Source organism: Ahaetulla prasina, chromosome 1 (assembly GCF_028640845.1).
Source record: "Ahaetulla prasina isolate Xishuangbanna chromosome 1, ASM2864084v1, whole genome shotgun sequence".
Lineage (NCBI taxonomy): Eukaryota > Metazoa > Chordata > Lepidosauria > Squamata > Colubridae > Ahaetulla > Ahaetulla prasina.
In genome coordinates this window covers 72,464,769-72,486,978 of record NC_080539.1, presented here as the reverse complement: position 1 = coordinate 72,486,978, position 22,210 = coordinate 72,464,769, and the positions used below count along the sequence as shown (strand labels likewise).

Sequence of the window (22,210 nt, the reverse complement as noted above, 5' to 3'; positions counted from 1 at the left end):
CAACCTTCTACTATTCCATTGGAAAATAAAAGGAGTTGGGAATAGGCCAGGTCAATGTTAGTTCTCTTGGGGTTTTTCCTCCACAAAGGCTTGATGAGGAGATGGAGACGAAGTACCAGATATACTTTAAAGTACCGTAGCTTCCCCTTAAAGGCAGTTTCTTGAAGGTTCTTCCAGGTAAAACTTTTAATGAATGTCTCTCATCAAGAGCCATTGTCACTTGACTAATATCTGTCCCCCAATGAGGAGGATGTGGGACTTGCAGTTCCTTGAAGAACGTTGCATAAAGATGTTCATTAAGTTTCCAGGAGTTGAGCTTGTTTGGGAAGAAATATTATTTTACTTATTTGATGCTTCATATCTGTTCCAGGTGAAACGGACTCTCTTCATAAATGGCATCTCAAAATATGCGGAACCTGAAAAAATCAAAAAGCATTTTGAGTAAGTCTCTCATTTTCCATCCTGTCAAGGAGAAAAAGCACTGGTATTATTATTATTTTTTAAACATACAATTGTAGCCAATTCAACAAACAGGAATAAGAAACCTGTGACAACTCAAGTTTTTGGATTCTAGCTCTCAGGCTTCCTGACCAGGAAACAGGATGGGGATATTGTGGCTTAATAACATTTAGAAGGCGGCAGGTTCCCCATTAATACAATAAAGGGCTGGTTTAGATAAAAGTAATTTCTATTCTACATAGTAGAAATGATGGATTTGGTTAATTTTATGTTCCATTTCCTCTTCCCCCCCCCCCCCACATTAGAAAGAAAACATTTCAAGGGCAAAAGCAAAGGGTGTTGTTCCTTTTCAGGATCAGAAGCACAACCACAATCTTCAGTAAGAATCCTTGAAGTTTTGCTCATTCATCAGGGATCTAATAAGCCTCTCTGGGCATCTTTCTTTTTTTGCAGGGAGGCCTATGCAAATTGCACAGTGCTGGAAGCCCGGCCCTGTTATGATGTAGCCCGGCTGATGTTCCTTGATGCAGAAAGGTATAGAACTTGGAGCTTTCTCAACATCGATGGGCTGGTGGCTGCAATGAGCAGTATGATAAAAATTGAGAATAGCTGGATCACATATGCGAGCAGGAAGTTTTCTGGGATTTTATGAGAAACATTGGGATTTATTTTGTTGCTTCAATTATGTTAACTCTCTGGTGTTTGCTATTTATTTTATCTTTTATTTATTTATTTATTTATTTTGTCAAATACACATTAAATAATATATATAAGTATAAGCATGAATTGAATACATAAAATGAATACAACTAAAGAGAACATTAGGACAAGGATGATAGGCATGCTGGTGCTCTTATGCACACCCCTTACAGACCTCTTAGGAATGGGGTGAGGTCAGCAGTAGACAGTCTTAGGTTAAAGTTTTGGGGATTTGGGGATGAGACCACAGAATCTGGTAGTCCATTCCAGGCATTAACAACTCTGTTACTGAAGTTATATTTTCTACAATCGAGATTGGAGCGGTTCACTTTAAGTTTGAATCTATTGTGTGCTCATGTATTGTTGTGGTTGAAGCTGAAGTAGTCATTGACAGGAAGGACATTGTAGCAGATGATTTTATGAGCTATGCTCAGGTCATACCGAAGGCGGCGTAGTTCTAAATTTTCTAAACCCAGAATTTCAAGTCTGGTGGCATAAGGTATTTTGTTGCGATCAGAGGAGTGAAGGACTCTTCTTCTGAAATAATAATAATAATAATAATAATAATAATAATAATAATAATAATAATAATAATAATAATAATAATAATAATAATAATAATATTTTAATTTGTATACCGCCCTTCTCCCGAAGGACTCAGGGCGGTGAACAGGCAGATAAAATACAAATACACACAATAATTAAAAACATCCCTTAAAAAACTAATTTAAATGCCCAAATGTTAAAAAACATACTCCCCCATAAAATCACAAAATTTTAAAAACCCATCCAATAAAGATAAAAATCAGGCTAGTCCAGCCATACGAAATAAATAAGTTTTAAGTTCGCGGCGAAAGGTCCTAAGGTCAGGTAATTGTCGAAGTCCGAGGGGAAGTTCGTTCCACAGGGTGAGCCCCACAGAGAAGCCCCTGGGGCCGCCAGTCGACACTGTTTGGCTGGCGGCACCCTGAGGAGTCCTCTCTGTGGGAGCGTGCGGACGATGGGAGATAGAGGCCGGCAGTAGACGGTCCCGTAGATAGCCCAGTCCTAAGCCATGGAGCGCATTAAAGGTGGTAACCAATACCTTGAAGCGCACCCGGAAAACAACAGGTAGCCAGTGCAGTCTGCGCAGGATAGGTGTTATGTGGGAGCTCCGAGCCGCTCCCTCAATAACCCGCGCAGCCACGTTCTGAACTAGCTGAAGTCTCCGGGTGCTCTTCAAGGGGAGCCCCATGTAGAGAGCATTGCAGTAGTCCAGGCGAGAGGTAACGAGAGCATGAGTGACTGTGCATAAGGCATCCCGGTCCAGGAAGGGACGCAACTGGCGGATCAGACGAACCTGATAAAATGCTCTCCTGGAGATGGTCGCCAAATGGTCTTCAAAGGACAACCGACCATCCAGGAGCACGCCCAAGTTGCGTACCTTCTCCATCGGGGCCAATGATTCACCCCCGACAGACAGCCGCATCTGCAGCTGACTGTACCGAGGTGCCGGCATCCACAGCCACTCCGTCTTGGAGGGATTAAGTTTGAGCCTGTTCCTCCCCATCCAGACCCGTACGGCTTCCAGACACCGGGACAGCACTTCGACAGCTTCACTGTCGAAATATTTCTGGACGCGCTCAATTGTATTAATGTCCAATATGCAGTGTGGGTTGCTATGGTTTTAATGATTCTTACCTCAAAGTGATGTAAAATTATGCCATACCACAGTATTGTAGTCAGATGAAGTTCGGGAAGTAGAACAAAAAGGAGGAGGGGTGTCAGAACCAATTACATGTGACCCTCACATTGCCTTACCACTGTTGGGAGCAATTAACTTGCAGAGGAGAAGCATTCGGAGAGTTTCAATTTTAATGTATCTGGAGGGTGCCATATTGTGGAAGTCTTTGCTATTGTTGTCCAAGGTGACATCTGCAGTAAAAATCCTTATCCATTTTTAGTATTCTCAATAATGAATCTTGTATTCAGGGTGGGGATTAAGGGCATTGGTTCTGGTAGACAGTGTTAGGATATAAAGAGCAAAATACAGTTGGGTGAGTATTGGAAAGCAAATAGGGCAAATATATTCAATCAGTTCATTCCACTACAGGGCTCTAATAGGCAGTGAGATTAATCCTGAGCAACAGGAGGAAAAGCCAATGGTCCAAAGAAATCTCAGTCCGAAGCAGGAATATAATCTCTTGGGTTTAACTTCTTTAGTTCTCTTTAGGTAAAGGCAAGGAGGGGAAGGCACATTCAGAGCTGCAAGATTCTGTTACTGTTACTGTAAAATTAGTTTTAATATTCATGATTTTGGCTTTCATGTCTGGTTTATCACAAGGGCTGACAATGACATAGCACTTAGCAATAGCACTTAGACTTATATATTGCTTCATAGTGCTTTACAGCCCTCTCTAAGCGGTTTGCAGGGTCAGCATATTGCCCCTACAATCAGGGTCCTCATTTTACCGACCTCAGAAGGATGGGAGGCTGAGACAACCTTGAGCTGGTAAGACTCGAACTGCTGACAGTGAGCTGAAGTAGCCTTCAATACTGCATTCTAAACACTGTGCCCCCCCCCAAGAATTCTTAATCAAAATCAAGTGATAGTGATTTTGATCTATGAGTGTAGACTCAAATTCAGAAACTATTGAGAATACTGGATGCAACAAAATGGAAGAATGAATTTGATATATTCTCCTGAACAATGTTGTGCTTATCTTTCTAGTTATAATGAAGCTTGTCAGCTACCCCGGAAAGCAGAATAACAGTAATGTCATGGTCTATAAAGGGTTAATTGGTTTCCCAGTCATTATTAGAGATCCAGTAACAAAGTGGAATGTATTTGTTTATGAATTAGTTGGCGAAACTATATCAAAAATAAAGTCATATGTAATCAATGAAAACGCAGTACCCAAATAAAATAAAATTTAATTGTAAGTTAAATCACTGACCACATACTAAAACCAGCACAGTACAATAAAAAAGTTTGAACCTAATCTTAAAATGAGAAAATACCTGCATCATATGTCATCACAATAGTCTGCCTTAATCTAATCCAAACATTATTTTCTCAACTACTTCTTGTTGTGTTAGTCGGGAAGTCATGTCTGACCCATTGTAACCCCATGGACAACATTCCTCCAGGCCTTCCTGTCCTCTACCATCCTCTGGAGTCCATTTAAACTCATGCCTACTGCTTCAGTGACTCCATCCAGCCACGTCATTCTCTGTCGTCCCTTTCTTCTTTGGCCCTCAATATTTCCCAGCATTAGGCTCTTCTCCAGTGAGTCCTTCCTTCTCATTAGATGGCTAAAGTATTTGAATTTTCTCAACTAGGAGCCCTCTATGACATAAACCACTCCTTTCTCTGTTAATTAATTCATTGAAATAGGAACTACTGTTTTCCTTTCACATTTCATATTTTTATTTAGTTTTAGAAGTGCCCAGATATTGCTCCATAATAGTTGGGTAAAGCTAACATTTTAAAATGAAATGAATTAAATCGTCCAATATCAGTTCCCAGCACACATAAAATCCTTCGTGAGCTGGGATGCCAGAAAATTGGCTGGTTTGCACAATGGCATTTGCTTGCTGTAAATGCAGGTTGGTAAAAGCTTTCTGTTTCCACACTGAAGGTTGTATATTAAGGAAAGACGCTAAAGCGCAGGACTTTGTATTGGCACATTGGAGACTAGTGGGATCATTTTACTGTAACAGAAGTACCTGCAGATAAATGCCAATGAAATCTTGCTGTCTCACCACACTTAGCCTGTGCATAGCTTTCTTTGGCTTGCAATGATCACTGCTACCTGTTCTGAACTTCTGTTTTTCTGATAACATTTTGTTTCAGAAAAAAAGCAGAACGTGGAAAAATCTACTTTACCAATTTGCAGAGCAAGGAGAACACCCCCTCAATGATCAACCCAAAGCCCTGTGGCCATCTCTGCTGTTGCGCTATCAAAGGCTGTGAAGAGGTACAAAGAAGGGCTGGTTAATAACAAGAGACTGTGGGATGGTGCTAAGAAATAGCATTAAAAAAGAGAAGCTCTTTCGCATGAGCTGATGTCACTTTCTGACATTTATTGCTTGTGTATGCAGGGAAAATAATTTGAGATCAGTTACCAGAACTTGAGGCTCTATTTTTGCTAAGGCATCTTCTTGTTTTATGCCATTACTAGAACCTTCTGGGCATAAATATATATCAAATTCAGTTGCTGATTATTCAGTGTATTATAGTTGATGACAGAGAGTTTGTATCTATCTCAAACAAAATTGTCCTTATCAAAATGGATCAGAATCTAATTATCCCATTTTTATTCCCACAACAGACCTAAGCTAATGGGCAACTATTTGCCCACTAACATACTTCTTCTTAAACGGTTTGCATTTAATGGACTGTGAAATCAAAATATTAAGGTGATCAGTAATTCTCATTTCTTGGGCAGATTACTGAGGAATTGCGACATTGTTGTTTGTCGGGCTAATGATGTAGTTCAGGGGTCTCCAACCTTGGCAACTTTAAATCTGGCGGACTTCAACTCCCAGAATTCCCCAGCCAGCAAAGTTGAAGTCCGCCAGGCTTAAAGTTGTCAAGGTTGGAAACCCCTGATGTAGGATACCCGCTTTGGGACTAAGGCTCTTGCTTTGTGGATATTTATGCAGGTGGAAGCCATTGAGTACTACACCAGACTGGAGGAGAAGCTGAAGGAGGACTACAAGAAGGAAAAGGAAAAAGTCAACGAGAAGCCACTGGGCATGGCCTTTGTGACTTTCCACAATGAGGCCATAACAGCTATGTAAGTGCATGGAAGTCAGGCTGGAGAAATGTTTCACTTGCAGAAAAGAAGAAGGTGGGAAAACCTCAAACTAGACAAGCTAAGATCTCCAATATCTTAGTCCCCGAGATATTCACAAATAAAGAGATGGTCAGTGGTGAGGACAAGTGGCAAGCCCGCAATCTTGGGTTTCTTATACATTTATTTATGTTTGATTGTTTTTAGATTGTTATGTAGCTATGTTTATACCTCTCCCGGAGTCACATCTGTGTGAGCTATATAAATATGCTAAATAAATAAATAAAAATGGCAAACTCCAAGCGTTGCTGCTTCTGAAAGAAGCATCAGAGAACTTCTCTTATCTAATGCTCAGTGGAAAAACCCATCTTCAGTAGAAATATCTGATTCCCACTTAAAAGCATCAGTGCTATGTCGTTCTATAATAGACGTGTGTGTTAATTAGTCCAAGCACAATCGGACATAATTGCAATTTTAAGACCCGCTCCAAATTCTACAATCCAGTTTCCAATGGTCTTCAAAACTTTCGCCAGTTTATTTCATTAACTTAAATCTGAATGGGAGGAAGAACAAGGAAGGAATTAGAGAGGGATGTTTTGATTTTTTTACACAACACCTCCAAACTTCATGATTTTCTGAAGTTCTCTCTTAAATCATGGGTTTTTTTTCCCTTTTTGTTCTAATTTCTAACAAAATATTTTAAATGGGTTGATAGCTATTGTTATATCGGAAAAATGTATAAAGACCTTTGATTCAGGGATGAAATGCTCCCGGTTCGGACCAGATCAGCTGATCCGGTAGCGATGGCAGCGGGTGGTTCGGAGAATCGGTAGCAAAAATCCCCGCCCCCCCATCCCCCCCGTCCATGCCCAGCTGAGCCACGCAATCGTCAGAGCCTTTTTTTTAACTTTTAAAAGCATTTTTACAACCACTTTGGCCGAATAGGTTGTTTAAAAAATGCTTTTAAAAGTAAAAAAAAAGATTGTGCGCCACAGCTGATCACAACCCCCCCACCCCCGCACGCGCTGTTTTACTTACTCCATGCCTCCTTTTGGCATGCACTGCACACATGCGTATCTCACATTTGGTGTGTGGTGCGCGTGTGCATGGAGCACACATGCGCAGCCAGCGAACCAGTAGTAAACCGGTTCAGATTTCACCACTGCTTTGATCCCTTCCTTATCTATTCCCTCTCGACTTCCTTCCAGAATCCTAAAAGACTTCAATGCTTGCAAGTGCCAGGGCTGCAAGTGTCGTGGGGAGCCCAAGTCGTCTTCGTGCAGCGAGTCTCTCCACGTTTCAAATTGGGCAGTCTCCTATGCACCTGATCCTCAGAACATCTACTGGTAAGTTGGGCTAAAAAGGGGAACTCAACAAGTCTTTTTGCTTCTTATAGGTATGTTGAGAGTGCCAATAAGAGGGATCCTTCTACTGGAACTTTAGAAAGGGTTCAGGCCATTGGTAATATTGTCAGTGAACAGCTTTTTAAAGTGGGATTCAGCAATAAAGAGGGTGGCCTTTAGGATATCATCCTAAAATGCAGTCCCACCTCCCATAATTGGCACTGGATTCTTCCACACTTAAAAGAGGTTCTTTGTGTTGTCTCTCCTCCAGGGAGCATCTCTCAATACGTGGCTTCTTCTGGTGGTTCCGCTGCCTGATCATCAATGTGGTGCTCTTCATCTTGCTGTTCTTTCTCACCACACCTGCCATTATCATCACCACAATGGACAAGTTCAATGTCACTAAGCCTGTTGAATACCTGAATGTAAGAACTTGACCATATGAGGCTTATAATGAAGATCTTTTCTTGTCCTGCCAAGTTTAGGGCAAAAACAGCATAGCTATTTCAGCATAGTTCAGAAACAAACACACACACGCACACACACACACACACACACACACACACACACACACACCTTTCTGTGGATTTGAGCCTGATCTTTCAGTATCTGGCTTTTGAAAGGAAAACAGAGGAAGAGCCTGCCAGAAATCACTCTGTAATTGCAACCAGTGAAATGGCAAGGATACATAAGGGGATCTGTATTGTTAGCAGTGATAATCAGAGTTAAAGGACTGCAGGAGCTGTTTTTGGCTGATATGTTAGAGTTAGTTAATGGGTCATAAATATAAATGGGTCATAAGTATTAAAGGTAAAAGTTCCCCTCACACATATGCGCTAGTCCTTCCTGACTCTAGGGGGCGGTGCTTATCAGTTTCAAAGCCAAAGAGCCAGCGCTGTCCAAAGACGTCTCTGTGTTGTGTGGCTGGCATGACTAAATGGCAAAGGCGCACGGACCGCTGTTACCTTCCCACCAAGGGTGGTCCCTATTTTTCCACTTGCATTTTTTACGTGCTTTCGAACTGCTAGGTTGGCAGAAGCTGGGACAAGTAACGGGAGCTTGCCCCGTTACGCAGCACTAGGGATTCGAACCGCTGAACTGCCGACCTTTCGATCGACAAGCTTAGCATCTTAGCCACTAATCCACCACGTCCCTTCTTTTCTAATTCTACTAGTGATTTTATAATTCTACTAGTGATTTTTAAATTCTTCCTGAACTCAAGTTTGGTTTGGGTTTTTTTTCAAATAACAATGAGAAATATGCTCAAGCTGGTTTAGCAATACATATATGGAACTATATTATCATGCATCCTTTAACCTTCAAACATCAATGTACATATATGCTTTAAGCACTAATGTGCTGCATTAAGAGCATTTCAGTGGAGAACGCTGTCATTCATCTGCTGGCATTTAAATAATTTAAAGTAGGCTTGGGAATTCTGCCAGATCCTCTAGACTGAATCTGCTTTGCATTTATGGCCATTAAAATCCCAAAACTGTAAAAGATCCACACATTTTACTGGATTGCAGAACTGATATATTGATTTTCTCCTTTTGCTAGGGGAAAAAAAATCCTGGGTCTGAATTTAGATCTTCATCTGGTTGTAAAACTCTAAAGTGTAATCTATATAAGTAAGCATAGTTCATGAGTAGAGTGGGATCCTAAAATAGGAGATGATCTCATATTTTTCCAATAGACAAATATAGGAACTGTTCTGATCAATACTAGATTTGTAAAGATAAGTGTCCTCTATCCTCCCATCGTAGTTTGGGAGAAATAAGTGCTGTTGGAACCAGTTCTGCATCCTTGCACCTGATTTTAGAAGGCAAGTACAAGATACTATATCCCATCAGTAAATTTGAAAACCTTATGTGTAAGAAATAGAGTATGGTTTCAATGTGCATGCAGAAATCGCTTCATATTTATATGTGGAATAACTTTGTCACCCAAAGTTGGAGTTCTTAGATATTTTATGGCTCAGGATTTCTGTTTGCATATTGTGAGAGGGGAGCTAAGATCTACAAACTTATTCTGTATCTTCTGATTTGTCCTTTTAAACTGGGACTGTGAATCACACCGAGAGGAAATTCTATCTAGAAATGTAATGTTCCATGTTTTTCTACAAGTTGCTTGGAACAGGTAAATTACTGTTTTATCTTTCTTACCAGAACCCTATCATCACCCAATTCTTCCCTACTCTGTTACTGTGGTGCTTCTCTGCTTTGCTTCCTACAATTGTGTATTATTCAGCATTCTTTGAAGCCCATTGGACTAGGTAAGATGGAAAATAAAATTGAAGTTAATCAGAATTTAACTCTTGCTTATTATTTTTTCTTCCTCTCAACCACAAAATCATACTCTGAATTATTTTTTAGTTTAAAATTATTTTTGTGGACTTATACATTGTGTATAACCTCTGAAAAGAAAATTAAGAGAGGCTATCAACTTTTCTTCAGTTTTACTGTTGGAGTAAATAACAAGGTAATCTTGTAATAAGGATTCCTTCTGGGCATATTTTGAAAAAAGAAAAAATACAATTGATCTATACGTTGAAACATGGTTTGTTGCAATGCTGTGTTCAATCTATACCTGCAAATGCAAAATGGAGAGTTTTAGATATGAAGTAAATATATTGATAATAAGATGTTCGATTCACAAGAAGTCTTTTGTGTATGAGTATACTCATCTCTTCATATCACTCATAAGATAACTTGAAACTCAGCTCTATATCAATATTATTAGTCTTTTAGAAATACATTTTCTTTAGGATTTGCTTTTTAAGGATCTTGCTCTGTTGCTTAGCATCATTATAATGTATAGTTATTATGTGTTTTACTCTTTATTTGTATTGTACATTGCACAATTATATAGACCAAATAATAGTACATGAGTAAATATTGTATTTCACCATCATGTGGCTTTTCTTTCTGAAAAGCTACTAGAAATAACGATATACACTATAAATGTACTAATGTTCTTTGTGTCACTAGGTCTGGAGAGAACAGGACAACCATGCACAAGTGTTACACTTTCCTCATCTTCATGGTCTTGTTGCTGCCATCACTGGGCCTGAGCAGGTAAATACTAGGGTACTGAATAGCAAACAATAAACTCAATTTTACTTACATTGCTACTGTCCAAACATTTTTAAAAAAATCAAATCTCCTACATTGATCTGAAGATATAGAACTGGGGAAAAAGCCGTGGTAACTCAGTGATTAGAATGCAATATTGTAAGCTAATTCTGCCAATTGCCAGCAGTTCAATCCTCACCCATTCAAGGTTGACTCAGCCGTCCATCTTTCCGCGATCGGTAAAATGAGGACCCAGATGGTTGGGGGCAATATGCTGGCTATGTAAACCACTTAGAGAGGGCTGTAAAGCACTGTGAACTGGTATACAAGTCTAAGTGCTATTGCTATTGCTTAAAAAAAGTAGCAGAAGGTATTTTATAATGTTCTATTTAGCAATACATTTCCACAATGTGTTGCAGTTGGTCACTGGTTCATGACTTTGTTTCAAATCAGCTAATAATGTCAGCCTTCCCAGACAGACACAAAACAACAACAGAGGAGCTACTGTTACTTTATTGTAAATCTACATTAAAAGAACCTTGCTAATCTGAAAGTACATATCTCAAGCTTTACTCAAGCCTGAGAAATTTTGGAAGATCCCTTCTAAGCCTCTTTCTCTGCCTATTATACAGCTGAGAGTTGTAGCTCTATTTTGTAATTGCTCCCTAGGCATCATTTTTTGTCCCATTTCTCAACGTCTTCCTCACATACTATTACAAATATGATCGATATCTCTCAGCTTCTAGAGATAATTCCTCTCCTGTGTTTAAAGTTTCCTGTGCTGCTTGTGTTGAATTCATTCCAATTTTTTATATGCTAACTTCCAGTCCATTGCTCCGAATGTGAAGTTTCAAAAGTGCTTTCAACAAATCATCTGAGGCTGTATAACTTACCAACAACCCCCCACCATCTGAATTTCTGTATTGGTTTTTCCCATTAGTAATCAGAGGAAACATGATTTTGAATAACTTTTTAAGAATATCCCAAATCCTTTTTCTAAACAGGCGCTATAGAAAAAAGAAAAACAAATTGACCCAAACCAATTTAAACATTTTCCAAAGTTGATAATATTTTGGATTATCAGGAAAGGCAGGCTGCTAAATGAAAAGCATATCAAAATATCGGAAAATTTTCATAAAGGGATGGGTAACAGATTTCCCGTAATTTCACAGTGGCACCCATTAAATGTAGGTGTAATTTTGATGATCCTGTTTTTTATACTGGGGTGGAAGCCGGCGACTTGAAGCATAACAGAGATAAGGAAGAAATACAGTGGTGATCAGGCGGGTTTTAGCTCCAGACAAGATAGTCTTCCTTCAAAGTGAGAGATGCCAGAGCTTTGACTAGTTTTCTTAGATGTTTTCCGAATTCACTGAACTGTAAGAAAGGAGAGGAGGCACAGCATGATCAGACTTGCAAAATTTTGTTATAGTCTATTTTAATAATAGTAATAATTTAGACGTCCTGTGGTGTTAATTTTCTTGTCTGATCCATATAGTGGTGCTGACACTTGATAATTACATCTTTGTTTCTATATTTCTTTGCCTAGTCTGGATGTGTTTTTCCGCTGGCTCTTTGATAAAAAGTTCCTGGCTGAAGCTGCCGTAAGATTTGAGTAAGTCTTAAAATGTTTTAAGAATACAATACAATACAATACAATACAATACAATACAATACAATACAATACAATACAATACAATACAATACAATAAAATACAATACTAATAGGAATTATAGTATTTGCTCTTTTCACATCCTGCTTTCCTCAAGAAGCATCTTCCAGGATAGCCACTCTACCTTAAGCATTTACTCAAGGAGGAACCATTGTTATGGAATACCATACATTCATTTTATGAGGTGTTATATGATTTCCTCAGCTCCCTCCTCTGGAGGGAATAACTTCTCTATTTTTACAGAGTGCATTTTATGTAGCATTTCTTTTACTAATAGTGACCACCATGGAGATAATACTTAATCAACTTCATCCTAGGTGGAACATATCAGGGCAGTCAAGTCTCCCCAATATCTGATTACAATCCTCACTTTCCCTTTTTTTTTTTTTTAACTATCTCATGCAACACTTACTTTTTTCATCCTCCCAGTAGCTATTTTTCCTTAAATTGTTGGAGGTTGTCTTCTGAGTATAAAGCATCTATTGGTTATTCCCTTTGTTATTGAGGATGATTCCCCCCCCCCAGTTTCCCATACATTTCTTGCTGTCCTCCATGATGTAATTTAGCTTTTGCCAAGTCAGCTGAGGTCAGCTAAGTGCTGACACTTGGTGTGACAGTATATTCAAGGTTGCCAACCATCATCCTCTTTGGGCATCCTCATATCCCATTGGGCTCAGATGGCCAAGCTGCTTTTGCCTTTCTGTTTTTCCAGATGCGTTTTCTTACCTGACAATGGGGCCTTTTTTGTGAACTATGTAATAGCTTCTGCGTTCATCGGAAACGCCATGGATTTGCTGCGGATCCCTGGCTTGCTTATGTACATGATTCGGCTTTGTCTTGCCCGCTCAGCTGCTGAACGCAGGAATGTCAAAAGGGTAAGTCAGTCAGGCAAGGGAAGAGCAATGCCTGTTAGGTATCCAAGGCTGAGGTAAGTGTAAAGAGGCTATCACCAAAAACAAGCAACAGAAAATCTTCACTGGGTTTTTTTTTTTCCCCCATGTGCTCATAGGAATTCTGTTTTCTTTTTTAGCATCAAGCTTATGAATTCCAGTTTGGGGCTGCTTATGCCTGGATGATGTGTGTCTTCACTGTGGTTATGACTTATAGCATCACGTGCCCTATCATTGTTCCCTTTGGTAGGTATTATCACAACTCCTTGGCTTTCTTGTACTGTGTTTCCCCAAAAATAAGCCCTCCTGCGAAAATAAGCCCTCCCGGGAAATATTTAAATGCATGCACAGTTGGTCCCCGCCATTTCCTCTGGTTAGGGTTAGGGAGACAGAGCTGAAAATCGGTTAAGACGGCAAGAGGATCCCCATCTTGCTCCAAAATAAGTCCTCCCTGATAATAAGGCCAAGTGCTTATTTCGGGGTTCAAAAGAATATAAGACAGGGTCTTATTTTTGGGAAACACAGTAGCTAGTAGCATATTGATAGGCAGGTGTATGAATAGCCACATTCGTCTTCATCAGGGATCATTAATGAGACTTTGGATTTGAGTTATCTCCTCAACTGCCTTTTCTGAGTAGAATTTGCGCATCCAGTAAGAACCGGTAGAGAGAGATTGCTGTGGGACTTGATTCAATATCCCAGAGATGAGGCTTCTTAATGGTAACCCCCTTGCCTGGAGCACTGAGCAGAGGGTACCAAGAAAACAGGCTGGATTACCCCATCCATTCTTATGACCTGCAAGACTATTTGTCTATGGATATTCTCAGTCATCCAGGTCATGTTTGTCCCAAAGTTGCTTTTTCAAGAGGCAACTGGACTTTCTGGTTTTTCCTTGAAAACATTTTGCTTCTTCTTCAGCTCTTGAAGAAACTTCTTGGATAAGAAGCGAAATGCCTTCAAAGAAAAACCAGAAAGTCCAATTGCCTCTTGAAAAAGCAACTTTGGAACTGCAAGACTGTTATGATCTGGGACTATGGGAGGGCCTCTGGGGATGGAGTTGTAGAATGTCAACCTGAGGATTGGCATCATGCCCTGTTTCTCCCAAAATAAGACTTCCCCTGATAATAAGCCCAATCGGGCTTTTGAGCGCATGGCAATAAGGCCAAGTGCTTATTTCAGGGTTCAAAAAAAAATATAAGACAGGGTCTTATTTTGGGGGAAACATGGTAATAGTGTGTGATTGAGGAGAGTTGCATGTTTTTAATCTAAATGTTGTATTTATGCAATTGTAGTCTGTTTCAAGTTGCTTTTAATTGGAGTGTAAATAAAATAAAGAAAATGCATTGATTTCTTCTGGTTGATGTATCTTCTAAAGAAAGGGATGCTCCCCAATCCTTACTTAATTAAGAATCCAGTTAATGTATTATTTTTTCTCCTCTCTTAGGTCTGATGTATATGTTACTGAAGCACTTGGTAGACAGATACAACCTCTATTATGCTTACCTACCAGCTAAACTGGATAAGAAGATTCATTCAGGAGCTGTGAATCAGGTGGTGGCAGCACCCATTCTATGCCTCTTTTGGCTCCTTTTCTTCTCTACTGTGCGCACAGGTGAGACAAATTTACAGGGACTAGGTTTTGGAGGGGTTAGGTTTTTATGTCCACCATCATTTCCAACATGGTGAGCAGCTATACTAGCAGTGTAAACAGAGCCACCTTCTGATCTTCGCAAAAAGAAATTGAAGGAGCGAATTGATTCCATTATTCTGGTGTCTTTTCTCACCTGTATTCTAAATGTATTCAGTCAACTTGCAACAGTCAGCTTGGACTACAAGTTGTAACACAGGTATCCTTCTGACTCTGACTACAACAGAGTCAGAAAGGACTGGGCTGGGAATTAGGACATATAAAGAAACAAGGATGAGAGGAGGAAGACTCTGAATTCAAACATCATTGCGGCATGCTACTGCAAATCATAGGCCCAGTTGATTTATCATCCATCGAGCCAACATGGCAATTGGGTTAAGGAAAAACTTCCCCAAACAGTTAGGGATCCATAAGATACCATATTTACCATTTGAGAAACAATTATTTTTATTTTCCACATATTTTCTACATCTGTGTCCCAGGTTACCTTCAGATGTTGTTAGACCCAGATGTTGCTCAGTGTTTTCAGCCATGTCCTGGAATTCTTCCTCTGTTATAGAATGTAGTGTTTGAACTTTTGTAAAATAAAAGCAGAAGAAGCAAACACAGAAGATTCAGTTGCTGATACCCCTTCGTCCATTTCTCGTGAAATGCTGCCACCATTTTTTTCCATTTATATTGAGCTTTAAGAGAGTAAATAAAACATTTATTTAGGATTGCTTTTTGCCCATATAGTATCACTTCTGATCATATTAAAGGCCAACATAGAACATAGAATAACAGAATTGAAAAGGACCTTAGAGGTCATCCAGTCCAACTCCCTGCACAAACAGGAGAGTCTATACCATTTCAGTCAAGTGGCTGTCCAAGTCTCTTCTTGAAAGCCTTTATTGAAGGTGCAATCCCAACATCTGAAGGCAAGCCAGTCCACTGGTTGATTGTTCTCACTGTTAGGACATTTCTCCATAGTTCTAGGTTGCTTCTCTGCTTGATTAGTTTCCGTCCATTGTTTCTTGACTTGCCTTCTGGTGCTTTGGTAAATATTTTTTTTTTATTTGAATTTATATCCCGCCCTTCTCCAAAGACTCAGGGCGGCTTACACTATGTCAGGCAAATGGTTTGCCCCCTTCATCTTTGTGATAGCCCCAAAGTTCCTGCACTGTTAATGGAGTCCTCTGGAGGTTTGTTATAGAGTTGCTATTAGACTTTGTGGATCACAAAAAAAAAAAAAACAATTTGGGGAAGGGGGGGAAGAGATTCTATTGCTTATTGAGCCGTAGAAGTCTATGATCCAGAGAAACAGGAATGCCTAGCTGAAATGAACTGTACTTTTCTGTAGCAGGGAACAGCAGATTCCCCTAACCTTTAGGCCAGGGGTCTCCAACCTTGGCAACTTTAAGACTTGTGGACTTCAACTCCCAGAATTGAGGAACTGTAGGAGTTGAAGTCCACAAGTCTTAAAGTTGCCAAAGTTGGAGACCCCTGCTTTTGGCCACAGCTGCTATGAGAGAGGGTTGAATTAAAGTTACTAGCAGGGTAAATCAGATTCATGTTGGGTAGTTTGACTGTTGTTATCTGGTTTCCATAGGATTCTTGGCTCTCACGTCCATGTTTACTTTCGTGGTTCTTGTCATCACTATTGTGATCTGCCTTTGTCACGTCTGCTTTGGACACTTCAAATACCTCAGTGCTCACAATTATAAGGTAACATTCTAAAATCTATTCAGGAGCGGGATTTGGGATCAAGGAAGATGTGTGAAATGCCTCAAAGTTTATGTGTTGTTTTTATTTTTATTTTTTTTTAATTACATGTTTGTTTTTGTGGTCTGTTTTGTTAGCCTCTCAGAGTTATTTGCTTAAGATATAAATACCCTAAATAAAGGAGAGAAGCATTTCTTGTATACTCTTCTACCTTGTATTTTCACTGAAGCAGAAAGGGGAAAAAATGTAAGCTTGCAGTTTTCTGTTTTTTCCATCTTTATGCCCAGTTGGAAAAATACTAGACATCCTGTCCCTGCTGTTTGCACTTGCTAGAAAAAGAGAAAGACTTGCTGTTTCCACTGGGAAATTAAGAGTCTTTTCATGTGCAGTCTTAGAAGATGCACTTCTGAGACTTCTTAAAGGGCAGGAAAGAAAAGCAGTAATGGGTTAGCTATGCATGTGAAGATTGAGCAATCTCTGTAGAGAATAATACCGGCACATGAACCTCCTGCATGGTTCTTTCATTATGGGAGTCCTGCAAGAAGAAACTAGAAAGAACAAATGCTAAATAGTCCAGAGTAGATGGCGGGAAAAGTAGTAGAAAGAATTTTCTATTTATTACTTCAGTTTATACAGCCATCCATCTTGCATTCTGGACAATAAATATAGAGTTTAAAAAAAACCACAGGCAACAAGCAAAAAACAGTGTCACAATCATAGTGAAATCATAAAATTCTGGAAGCTGAGGACCCTCTCAGCCAACTCATTTAAAGATAGTCACATGTATCCAATCTGCAGACTACAGACTTGGGGAATGAGAACTGGGTTTGCTGTTGTTTCATGGCACACTGTTTTCTTCCAGATTGACCACACAGAGGCAGATGCTGTGGATGGAAGAGAGAATGGGCGGCCTGCTGCCAGTCAACCTCCGGCCCCTAAATCAGCTGTGAGTCTCCAGCTCCTCCGCTTGCCCTCTGCCTCACCAGATGTTCTGTGTCCTCTTATGTCTGACTTTGGGGAGGAGGGAGAGGCGTTTACAGATTACCTTTCAGGTTCCCCCCTGGTTGGCTACACACAGGCAGCATCAAAGGAGCATGGGCAGGAAACAGACTTTGTTACTGGCCCTGTCTGAAATGATGGACCTGCAAACCTCAGTTTTTGCCCCCTTCCCAGTGCCGTTTGTTCACTTTCGGGCCTTTGTCTCTCAGCTGGACAGTGAAAGTAGACTGGTCAGTGCCCCCACTTTCTCTTTTGCTTTGTGGCTCTAACACATTGGCATGTGCTCTAAGTGCTGCAGAAAGAGCTGAGGCCATCATTTCAAAGTGCAAAGTGGTTTTAAGTGGAATGAGAACATGGATTCATTAGAGGCTTTATGATTTTGCCCCTTCCCTGTGCCCCAGATGCCTGAATTATCAAGAACAAAAACTGTGGGAATGTGAAGGGTTGCAGTCATGCCATGGAGAGTATTATGTACGTCCTCTAATGTGGCTTCCAAAAGCTTAGAAGAATCTTCCAAATAACAGCTTTATTTTATGCAACTTGTGATGGATAGGTTGTCGTTTACTAAACATAGGGAAAATAGAGAGGAGATTACTGTAACTGTGATCATTTTCCATCGTCATCCATTTTTTCATAGTATTTGTTTTGTAAAATCCTTTCAAATCTTCCATGCTGATCCAGAACCCTAGGTGCACTCTAGTAAATATACAGAGCTTCTGTACTTCTCACTTTCCCAGTTCTAAAAGAGAAGGAAAAACAGTTTGCATCATCTTTTGACTTGAAAAGTGTCCTGTTAGACCTATTACTGCCATAGGACAAGGATACTTATCTCTCTTTGCTGCTGCCTACTGAGAATCAGAGGCATGAAGTTTCATTACTGCCATAGGACAAGGATACTTATCTCTCTTTGCTACTGCCTACTGAGAATCAGAGGCATGAAGTTTCATTGATAAGGAACTAGGAGATGTTGCAGAAGCCGATCAAACCATTGCAAATGAAGCAAGGTTTGAACGGCTGCTCCAATATCAAAGCGTGGAGATGTTCCTGCTTTTGTTGTAGAGGCATTGGAAATAAGTAGAGGCGTTGGAAATACTTCCCTTTTTGGTAGTTTTTTGTGGAATTGCTTAAAAAAAAAAGACCAAAAGCAAAAGGCCCAGATAGAAGGCAGGAAAACTTCGGAGCAAGCAGTGGGGTTGTCGCGTAGCTATTTCTCACTATTGGAATTCTCAGAAGAGAATTTGTGACTCTCCAGATGTTAATTAAACTACAGCTCCCAGCATCCTTTATATTTTGCAGTGCTCGGGGACAGGGTGTGTAGTTGTTGGGCATTGTAGTTCAGCCATACCTGGAGAGCCACAGTTTCCTCAGCCTTGAGTTAGGGTCATCTTTAAAAAAAAGTGAGGTCATCCTTAATGAGAAGTCAAGTGTGACGTCTCAGGCACAACTCCAAACATCGTCTAGCACAGGGGTCTCCAACCTTGGTCCCTTTAAGACTTGTGGACTTCAACTCCCAAGAGTCCCTCAACCAGCAGAGCTGGCTGAGGAATTCTGGGAGTTGAAGTCCACAAGTCTTAAAGGGACCAAGGTTGGAGACCCCTGGTCTAGCATTTATAACATAAGCTCTGGTGTCACTTAGTCCTTCTCTCCCCACACCCCCATGCTAAAGAAAAACATTATGTGGGGTTCTTTTTGATGCCAGCATGATTGCTCTCAAGCTTCCATCTGCATGGCACAGCCATCATAGTTTGCCTCCAGGTTTCCCATACAGGCAGAAAGCTAACGGGTCCTTCCCTCTTCCCCTTTCTGTCCACTCCACAGAAATACATTGCCCAGGTGCTACAGGATTCTCCACCAGACGGTGACACGGCTGAGTCCGAAGAACAGGGGTCCCAGGACGAGGATCTCATCAACCCCAATGGCATTAATGACACAGATTTCCAATCGTGTGAGGACAGCCTGATAGAAAATGAAGTCCATCATTAGGGATTGTGGGAAAGCACGAGGGGGCAGGGGAGTCCTGAGAGTTGACACGGCTGCTGTGCACTGTATGTATATGTATGTGTGAATGAGCAATAGAAGGAAAGTCCAAGGGGAAGAAGAGCAGCACATGCTCAGCACCAACCATCACCACCTCCCATTCACTTGGCTGTTGCATTATTGCTCATTCCAGGGTGGGGCGAAACCATTTGACTTTCATTCTCTGTCTTTCCTATCATTTCTCCTCCTTCCCTCTCCCCCTCCTTCTCCTCCTCCTCACGCCCCACCGAGAGTAGGAGCAGAAAGTCTCTGATAAGCTACCTGCCGTTCCCACTTTCTGAAGCCCTACAAGTCCAAGATGGAGTCAAAGGAATGACTTTGCTACTTCATGGTGTCAAGGAGAGGAACTGAAGCAAGGACATCAGAAGATTCTAATGGCAAGAATCTATTCTGGCAGAGAGCCCATCCTGCCCTGGACTGCTACCCTTCTCTAGAACTCTAGAGTCTCAGACACTAATAATGAATTAGGTTCCAATGAGGACTGAGCTTTAATCAAGGTACTGAATTTCTAAGCTAAGATTATGGGTGGCTTTGAACCTGGCAGGAACCAGTGGTTCCAGCCAAGCGGAGCTGTTTTTAATTGTGTATAAATTTCCTACTTGCTTGTGCATCAGCAAGCATCTTATCTCAGATGGCCAAGATGCAACCCTATGATAACCTTGGTCTTGGTCACTTGTTCTCTCCAAGGCTGGCTGTAAATAAGCTATCAAGAGCAAGATGGATTGAATGGAAGAGGCCATCTGCTGCCATGAACACAGCCCAATGAAGGCCATAATTGGAGAATGCTGTCTAACAGCAGGTATCAATGAACAACTGCTAGTCACCCCTGTAGCTCCCCGGGGGGAGAGGGCAGAGAATGCCTGTTTCAGGGTGAGAAAAGGGGCAAGAGATTTGGCAGGAGAGGGCTCAGCAGGAGAAGCAGCTCCTCCAAAGTATCTCTTCCCACCGCTTCCACCCTGAATGTGGAACAGGGCACAGTGATTTGGGTTCTGCTGCAGCAACGTTGCACATTTGTTTTACCTTCAAAATTGACTAAAACCCTCCTCTTGTCCCAATTTTCCCGAAGGGAGAGGAAGAGAAAGGTTGGTTTTCCTAAATTTGTAACCGGGAAAGGTTTCCACAGAATCCCCAAGATTGTAAGGTTTCCCAGCTCATCCATTTGCACCTCGGACCCTTGCATGAGGTTGCCTGTGTGTTCCATAAGAGGCAGCTCAGCTGCTTTACTGATCCCACAGCCTTGCATGGAACTCTTAAAGAGCCACCTTACGACTCTCAAGGGTTGCCATTGCTTGACCTGCTTCCCAGGTGGGAATTCAGCTACTGGGCCTTTTCCTTCAAAAGTGGTCTTTCCGAGGGCACTTTAAATAGATCTGTTTAGAATAGAAATGAGGCAAAGAGAGATCGGAATTTGTGGATAGAGACCCTGCTTTTTCAGATGGATTTTTTGGGGAGGCAAAGAAGCTGTTGTTTTCCCCTTTCGCCTCTGGACTGCCTGGCATATTGGCTAAAGTAAACCAACTCTCTTGAGCTGAATGCCTTTTCTGAATGAAAGCTGGACAGAAGGACGTACTTTGCTGCTAAGCGGTCTTAATATTTTGCCTTCTGTCCTCTGCACAACTCTGCCCTTTGCCTGCCAGAATCAATACATGAGGAATGCTACCGATGTTATCTAGAGGCAGAGGCCTTATCCATCTTTTCAATGAAGGTGGGTATCAATTAACTCGCTTCGATTTTCAGCCAGAGGGGCTTGAAGCTTTTTAGGGAGGCGAGATAGCCAGGTGGGAAACAAGAGTATGGAAACTTGCCACTTGGTAAATCAGGGTACTCAAGTACAAGTATTGAAGATTAGGCTTAGTCAAAACGGTGTAAGCTACCCATGGTCAAGAATCCAACTGAGAAGCCCTTCAAGTGGAGAAAGAGCTGGACTTCCCATTTCCCTTAAAGGAGGAGAGATGAAAGTTTGAGGAACCCCTTTCACCCCTTGGAAACTGGACCACAGCTTGTGGTGGGGTTTCTTATCTGGAGCTTTCCTAGATGTTGGTAGGAAGGGGTAGAGGAGCATGAGCACCTCTCCTTCGTCCCCTGCTGTCACGGCCACTTTGTGCAACAGCCACTCTGCTGCTGAAGTTGCACATGGGATTTTATTTTAAGCGTTTGTTCCCGGATGTTTCTTCAATGCTGTCTAGAAATAGTATGTGTTCCATGCCAGAGTTTCCTGTCCTGGTCCCTTGGCACCATATTCCTAAAAGCCCAGTCAACAAGGCTGTATCTGCATCAGCCCCACAGCTTCCATCTGGGAACACGGAGAGAGATCTGACATCTGTGTATATACAGCTGCAATGCAAGGCTGGCTTCCGCTAGTGGGGATTGGGTGCAGATCATTGGTGTCCCCCTCCTGCAGGGAGCTCTGTTCTAACTGGCACTTTGTCTGTGTAGAGATGTGTATAAATACCCTGTACATATTTGTGTAAAAAAAAGGAGAAAAAAGAGGAACTTATCATATTTCCATGATGTTTGCGTCTGTGTGTATATGCTACCTAAAAGTGGGTTGGAGGGAAGACACAAGATTAACCGCTGTTTGAAAAGCAGCAGGCAACAAACAACAAGGTTAGAATGCACAGTATGGGGATTGTTTTATTTTATTTATATGTCGCCCATCTCATTCTGGAAAGTGACTCTGGACAGCATTTACTTTAATGAGGGAGAAGCACTTTTATGTTAGCAGACTACTGGGAATTGCATTTCCCTCCATACTGCCACCATAATACTGATTCAACATTGAGAAGAAGAATCTCACTATTTATCATCATCAAGCACTCTCTAGTGCTATACTAAACATTTCTTGGATGTTTTTTGCAAACATTTTCATACAATTGGAGAGAGAAGAAACAGCTAGTGGTGCATTTCCT

At 41.1% G+C, this 22,210-nt stretch overlaps 1 protein-coding gene across 3 annotated transcripts in view; it reads left to right on the top strand.

The window, feature by feature from the left end:
* TMEM63B (transmembrane protein 63B) overlaps positions 1 to 21,803 on the top strand; it is an 88,079-nt gene extending 66,276 nt beyond the window's left edge. For 2 of the 3 annotated variants that reach the window (XM_058191027.1, XM_058190858.1), the window contains 15 exons: positions 371 to 441; positions 913 to 993; positions 4,994 to 5,117; positions 5,806 to 5,939; positions 7,145 to 7,282; positions 7,551 to 7,704; positions 9,448 to 9,554; positions 10,270 to 10,356; positions 11,903 to 11,968; positions 12,739 to 12,901; positions 13,057 to 13,162; positions 14,361 to 14,528; positions 16,153 to 16,268; positions 17,128 to 17,211; positions 19,083 to 21,803. In XM_058191027.1, coding sequence (XP_058047010.1) covers positions 371 to 441; positions 913 to 993; positions 4,994 to 5,117; positions 5,806 to 5,939; positions 7,145 to 7,282; positions 7,551 to 7,704; positions 9,448 to 9,554; positions 10,270 to 10,356; positions 11,903 to 11,968; positions 12,739 to 12,901; positions 13,057 to 13,162; positions 14,361 to 14,528; positions 16,153 to 16,268; positions 17,128 to 17,211; positions 19,083 to 19,247 — 1,764 coding nt within the window. In that variant the 3' untranslated portion in view covers positions 19,248 to 21,803. The remainder of the gene's footprint in view (positions 1 to 370; positions 442 to 912; positions 994 to 4,993; positions 5,118 to 5,805; positions 5,940 to 7,144; positions 7,283 to 7,550; positions 7,705 to 9,447; positions 9,555 to 10,269; positions 10,357 to 11,902; positions 11,969 to 12,738; positions 12,902 to 13,056; positions 13,163 to 14,360; positions 14,529 to 16,152; positions 16,269 to 17,127; positions 17,212 to 19,082) is intronic. The other variant, XM_058190947.1, reaches the window with a different exon arrangement.
* The last annotated feature ends 407 nt before the right edge of the window (positions 21,804 to 22,210 follow it).